Source organism: Pollicipes pollicipes, unplaced genomic scaffold (assembly GCF_011947565.3).
Source record: "Pollicipes pollicipes isolate AB1234 unplaced genomic scaffold, Ppol_2.1 Scaffold_4881;HRSCAF=5763_pilon_pilon_pilon, whole genome shotgun sequence".
In the NCBI taxonomy this organism is placed as follows: domain Eukaryota; kingdom Metazoa; phylum Arthropoda; class Thecostraca; order Pollicipedomorpha; family Pollicipedidae; genus Pollicipes; species Pollicipes pollicipes.
Genome location: NW_023596576.1, coordinates 52,486,626 through 52,493,042, shown reverse-complemented (window position 1 = coordinate 52,493,042; position 6,417 = coordinate 52,486,626). Strand labels below are relative to the sequence as shown.

Here is a 6,417-nt window from a genome sequence, read left to right as displayed (position 1 = left end):
AGCATCTAAGACGCATGTTTAATAATCATATAACAGAAAAGTGGTCACTGCATTGAAGTCTCATTCTCAGACGGGTGCAAATACATCTGGTCATATGGCGAGTTACTGGGTGTTCGCCTCGGTTAAATACGCTGTAATCATAAGCCAGCACGAGCGGCCACACGCAACACGTGAGATGTAACACGCAACACGCAACACCTGGCACCGGTGACAGATATGCCGCGGACGAATGACATGCGCTCACCGTACCATAAACACCCGGGCAAGTCAACGTCAACTGCAAGCCGGAACATCGCTAACCATCCAAGGGCAGTTCGAGGACAAGTGGACAAGCATGAGAGAGCCGCACGCTACGCGCTGAAAGGTGAAGCTGACCACAACCGGAACAAAAGAATGGGCATGCACCATACACGCGGAATGCAAACAGTCTACGGCTACCTGCTAGTTAGCTAGCGCCACCTGACATAACGGTGTACCGCTCAATACATGACTCAGTGGGACACAAAAGCGGAGGACAAAACACATGCCCGCATTTAGCGCATTGTGCACGGGAAAGCACGCTTCCATAGTGCCACTCCCACCTGGTTTCCAACTCGTTGTAGAAGACCTTGTCATTCCGGGTGATGAAGAAGTAGTTTTCCTCGTACCCCTTGGAGGCCTTGTTCTTCACGTTCCAGTTGTACTCGCGATGCATGACGTAGTCGTACTCCATGTCATCCTGCAACGACCACGATTCAAAGCGTCACCTTCCAAAGAACTGAGGGTCTCCTCATGCCAAGACTTTTGGACTTTTTGAGGTTCTCCTTCCCTAGCGTCGCTACAGGCGTACTGTTCATGCAACACATCATTGGAGAACAGACATTGAAAATAAGCACAGTGAAGCTGCCCATTACGGGGATTCACACAAACAATTCGTTCGGAGAAAAAGGCAAGTATCCCCCAAGTTCCAGGTTCTGGACCATTCCCGTAGATAGGAGACTAGACTGTCAAAATCCCCGGGAGCTGCGCATTTCACGAAGGAACCCGTTGTGAACCATTGTGAGCAGGCCATCGTAAGATTTTTATGTAATGGCGAATAAGACTGAAGACATCATATATTGTGCTGATACGGCTCACAGAAAAGAAAACATACATAACATAAGAGCAATCAAATGGGTATGGATAGCCAAATTTCAAGGTGAGGTTTTAATTCCAGCGATGGCCGTTGCACGACGCAACTTGGTAGTGTTGCGTGCAAATGTGGCCTGTGATATAGCACATTACGTATTTGGGCTAATTTATTCGGAATGGCTTGCATGGGTGACTTTGTGTCCAGGGTATATGCATAGCTTGCTCCATGTACCCACAACCCACTACCTAAGCTGGACAGTCCAGTTCAACGGACAATTTTCCCACGCCCAATCGGTAGACGTGACTGCAGAGAGTTTAGGTGCCACGCAATGCTACCGCGCGACCATCCGGGTCTAAGTTGATCCTAGGTGGCCAGTTGCCAGCTGACCTTTCCACCTCAGTCGGGCGAGACAATGCGACCGCTCTGAGACTTGTACCTATTGCCGCCGGATCATGAAACCAGTATCTTTCTCATAGACCAAGAAGGTGGCAAAAATAGAACACAAACATAAAAATGCCGAATTGTAAAATGTGTTATGCAGTACTAATCAAATCTGTTGTGCAGTACCTACCCTGTATTCGTCACCAGCTTCAACATCTTCTTTCCTTTTGACCAGTGTCTCTTCAGTCGGAAGGAAGTATGCGACAAACTGCTCCTCAAATTCGTCCATCACACCCCTGGGGACAACAGTAAATTAATGTAAACACAATGGAAAATAACATTACCAAATGAAAAACGATACACCATGCACACAGACCACATCAAACAAATGATGCTTGCCTCAGCTGTAGCTTCCGGTTAACTTTGTGGCCTCCAGCCCACGTCGAAAACAAAGACATGCGCTTCCATGAATCCCCTCCCACGCTGTTAAAATCCTCAGACAGAACGACTTCCACTACACATCTCCGTAGTCACACCAAGCCCTCCAAGTCCAATTCCGATCAGCGCCCTGAGCTCAGCTCTCGCGCCCTCAGTTCAACTCTCGCACCCCTTTTCGTACGGACCTGATCATAGCCTGCGACATGACCTCGACCTGCTCGGCGGCCGGGATGTCCTGCGGCGCCGGGTCAGAGTCGAAGATGACCTGGGCGCATGGGAACTTCCAAAGCTGCAAAACGACGGTTCAATCAGACGCCAGAAGAGCCATGGGCCCACGGCACGGCCTCTCCCGCGTAGCACTCGATCGCTGGAAGACATTGCCGTCGTCACCACAGACCCACCCAGCAGTGGCACGCAAGGCTGAAAGACCGGCTCAACCAACTTTTGTCGACCACGCATCCATCACATTCCTCCGTCTAGAAGTACACTAGGTTAACACACATGATTTGTGTCCATTTGATGGCTCTCCTGCTGTCGCCGCATGCGCTCACATCATAAAAACACGATGGAACGGCAGGTGATAGAACACGGCGATAGCAGGGAGCAGCCAGTGGACAGCTCAAAGAATGGCAGGGGACGGAATGTTGGTGCCCTATGGATCAGTATAAGACTTGAGAAGAGGAGGAAGGCAGGAGGAAACAAAGGACATCAGTGTGACAGATAGCAGCATGAGAAGATGGCCGGGGTCAGGATAAAGGAATGACAGGGGACAACATAAAGGAATATTAAGGGGAGCACAAGGGACGACAGGGGAAAGCACAGGAGGATGACATGGGGAGCACAAGAGAATGACGGGGTTAACACAAGGGACGACAGGGGTGGTACAGGGGGATGGCAGGGATGGGCTCATACGTCGAAGTCGGGGAAGACGGGCATCTCGGCGACGGCGGTGACCCCGGGTTTGCTATAGTGCTTCAGCACTGGCTTCTTCACGTCCTCAAACGTCTTCTCGATGGCAGCAATCTGAGAGTCCCGGTCCATGTACATGTTGTCCGCCTGGGCAGAGTGAGGTAATAAGTCAGTGTCACCAAATGGTAATGAATGATGGGGCAGCAGATCTCCCACTATGGGGAGGAACATACAGAGCTGGCACACAGCCGGGAACGGCACTTCATTCGAAACCCTAGTAAAAGGCAAACTGAATTAACAGTGATCAATGGCCCCTCACACAGGCCATTAGCCTGCATTACAGGACAAGGCACTCTAGGAAGTCACTGCCACGCCGGCAAGCACCAGGGCCTACACTTATGCTCGTGTCACCTTCACACAATGAAAATGTATTTTGACTCAGGAGTTTTTGGAGCTTGGCCATGGGTTACATCAAGGCTTTTGGGTTCAGAAGCGTTTTGACTTACTCGGTCATTATGCAGGTTAAATCAATGTTACTTTCATACAATAAATTGATAAAATGTATCATTCAGCAGCTATTTGATTATTCCTCTGTGTTACGAATTGAAGCAAGAGTGGAATCACCCTCATTCGAATCAACTCTGCATGTGCGGAGTCTGTGCACACACATCGGTGCTAGGTCAGAGTTCTCTCTCCAGTACTCCCCACACTGAGCACCTGCACTCCATCCCAGTGCCCGCGACCGCCCCCTCCCAAAACTCAGCGAGTGCTCACCATTTGCTTCTTGATGCTGAAGCCGACCTTGGACTCAATCTTGTCCATGGTTGTCGGCTGGAACCGGGTGAGCTCTGTCGAGATGTACTCGGTCCGGCGCAGCCAGGACACGTTCTTGGCATGGTGGCGCGACCTGGCGGGTCGGGGCGTCGTCACGGAGGCCACCGTCGGCCGGCACACGTGCCCAGCCCCGCCACGCAGGCAGAGCGGCGCACGGGCCAGCACCAGACCGGCTCACACGCGGCGCCAAACGCCGCGGCAGTCAAACCGCAGCGCCTCTGGGGCCGAGGTGAAATGGCTCTGGCAGTGCGACCGCACCACCTCTGGGATCGAGGCCCATATCGGACCGCGGCAGCGCGACCACAGCACCTCTGGGACAGAGGCCCATATCAGGACCGGGCAGCGCGACCACATCACCTCTGGGACCGAGGCCCGTATCAGGCCACGGACTGCGCGACCACAGCACCTCTGGGACCGGGCCCATATCGGACCGCGGCAGCGCGACCACAGCACCTCTGGGACAGAGGCCCATATGAGACCGGGGCAGCGCGACCACAGCACCTCTGGGACCGAGGCCCGTATCAGGCCACGACTGCGCGACCACAGAGCCTCCGAAACCAAGGCCCACCTCAGTTGGCGGCGGCGCCTATGGGACCGAGACCCACGACCGGCCGGGTCCTCCATCGCCCGACCACCGAGCTCGTCTCGCTCTCAGTCACGCGGCCCAAGACCCGCCCGTCTCCCCGCGCCGCCTGGCGCCGTCCGCTCACCGTTTGAAGTCCTGCGGCGCTAGCGAGTCCTCCTCGAGCAGCCGCTCGTCGGCCGGATCGAGCTCGCCGCCTGGATCTGCCGCGTACCGATCCGGATCGATCAGGTCGATCGTCACGCCCAGGTCGTGCTCCGTCAGCAGCTCATGCTTGTAGTTGCGCTCCAGCGACGTCGGGTTGTAAGCCACGTACCTGGATCGCGGCGGGACGCGTCACAGGCGCGTACACTCGGGATAGGCCGATAGGCTACCCAATGTTAAGATTCGGCAAATGGTCCAAGTGTACAAATATTATGTACTTGCAATGGCTACCTGCACATATTCCCTGGGGCAGCTGCTAGTCTGCTGGTATGTGGTGAAACACATGCAAATTCAAACTGAGCCAATGCTTGCAGGATGCATAAAGATCAGTTCCAAAGGAGCCACAAGGTGCATCATCAAAGATGAAAAATGGCCCTCTGGTAGGATTTCACCTTTTGTTGGACCAAACACTTCAATAAGTATTTTCCCATCTGCTGCAGAAATAAATGGAATACTTCACATTCATACAGCATGATGAGGGAGACATAACTGCATGTGCAATGTCTTTAAGATCAGAGCTGTACTACTCAGCAGATAGATATCAGTCTTACCTGTTGCCCTCAAAAGGGTAGTTGATAAACTTGGGATCAAATGGAATGTCTGGTAGTGTATTGCAATATTTCACACCACAGACCAATTCTGACCTGAAAGTATTATAGGAAAATGTGAGCTCATGCAGTCAAGTTATTTTCTAAACTGCATATTGCACAACATTTCATACAAGTGATAAACCATAACAGTCAACCAAGTGTTTCCAAATGATAGCCTCAACAAGCACCATTGAATAGAACCATGTATGTTGGCAATGTCTACAGATAACAAGCCAGCATCCATAACACAACTTCGTAAAGTACTTTTTGTTACACCTTGCTAAGCCTTAAATTTAAAGTTAATTTATTTACCCTTACAGAGCAAGTTTCAGAAAACATATTACCTCCTCTCAACAGTGTGAGGGTGTTTTGGTTGCGGCTTGCCACTCTGCACGGTTGGTGGCATGATGGATTGAAATTAGGTCTGTTTGGCTATTCCTGAACACCTGTAAACAAAGTCCACCACATACATGTCATCCATACAAGATGATGATTTTGGTTTTATGGTGCACAAACTGCCTGGTCATCTGGTGCCCATTATGTCATCCATAAATTAAAAATGGGGAAGGACAGGGTGGTTTTGATGAAGAACAAATGAGGCATCACAAGGGACAGGTTTTGGGCACATAATGTAATATAATGACCATGCATGGATGTGACCCCTGTCATATTTTACAAGGGACAGGTTTCAGGGCACATAATGTAATATAATGATCATGCATGGCTGTGACTCCTGTCATATTTTCTAACTATGAAACCTTAATGCAGGATGCCACAAGTAGACTGCAAAAATGTGCACTACACCAAACATGTCTGACACAACACCAAAATTACTGCCACAATTTTAGAGCACATACATTTTAAATCTAGGCACTTACAATTCAACACAAGGCCACAATCAATTCTGAGCATAGGAAGCCAATGACTTGAGGAATAATAATATTGCAAAGGTAATTTCAGGCAAAAATAATATTACAGCAGAAAAAATCAGCACACTTTCATCTGACCAAAGTCTGATGTACATAAGACAGAGGCTGAGCTCAAAGCTGACTTGAAGCTGTCTGATACAGTGGAGTGATTTTTTTAGAACCAACCTCCTCACTAGACACGGAACGCACCAGTTCTTGTTGGAATACTAAGCTGATAGCTGAACATAACATTAATGGCAAAAGAGGTCTGACCAGTATATGCAGTGCATAATTTGAGGGCTATGGCAAAAGAGAATGCAGCATAATTTAGGAGGATTCCATGGAAACCAGTCAATATATTTCAAGGCTATTTTCACATGTCAATAGACTAACTGAAAGCGCAATGGCGCTCAGAGGGGGAAACCAAGCAATAAAGATGACACCAGCGGCTACGTTTTT

The 6,417-nt window shown here is 50.1% G+C and overlaps 1 protein-coding gene across 2 annotated transcripts; it reads right to left on the bottom strand.

Annotated features, from left to right (window-relative positions):
* Positions 1 to 581: 581 nt before the first annotated feature.
* On the bottom strand, positions 582 to 6,400 carry atms (RNA polymerase II-associated factor 1-like protein antimeros; the record flags this gene model as incomplete). 2 transcript variants are annotated; one of them, XM_037224273.1, is given in 9 exon segments in its annotated part: positions 582 to 718; positions 1,683 to 1,788; positions 2,116 to 2,219; positions 2,843 to 2,986; positions 3,614 to 3,746; positions 4,384 to 4,572; positions 5,012 to 5,104; positions 5,395 to 5,496; positions 6,145 to 6,400. In XM_037224273.1, coding segments are annotated over 8 exon segments (968 nt in total), but the record flags the coding sequence as incomplete, so codon positions are not given.
* Between the last annotated feature and the right edge of the window lie 17 nt (positions 6,401 to 6,417).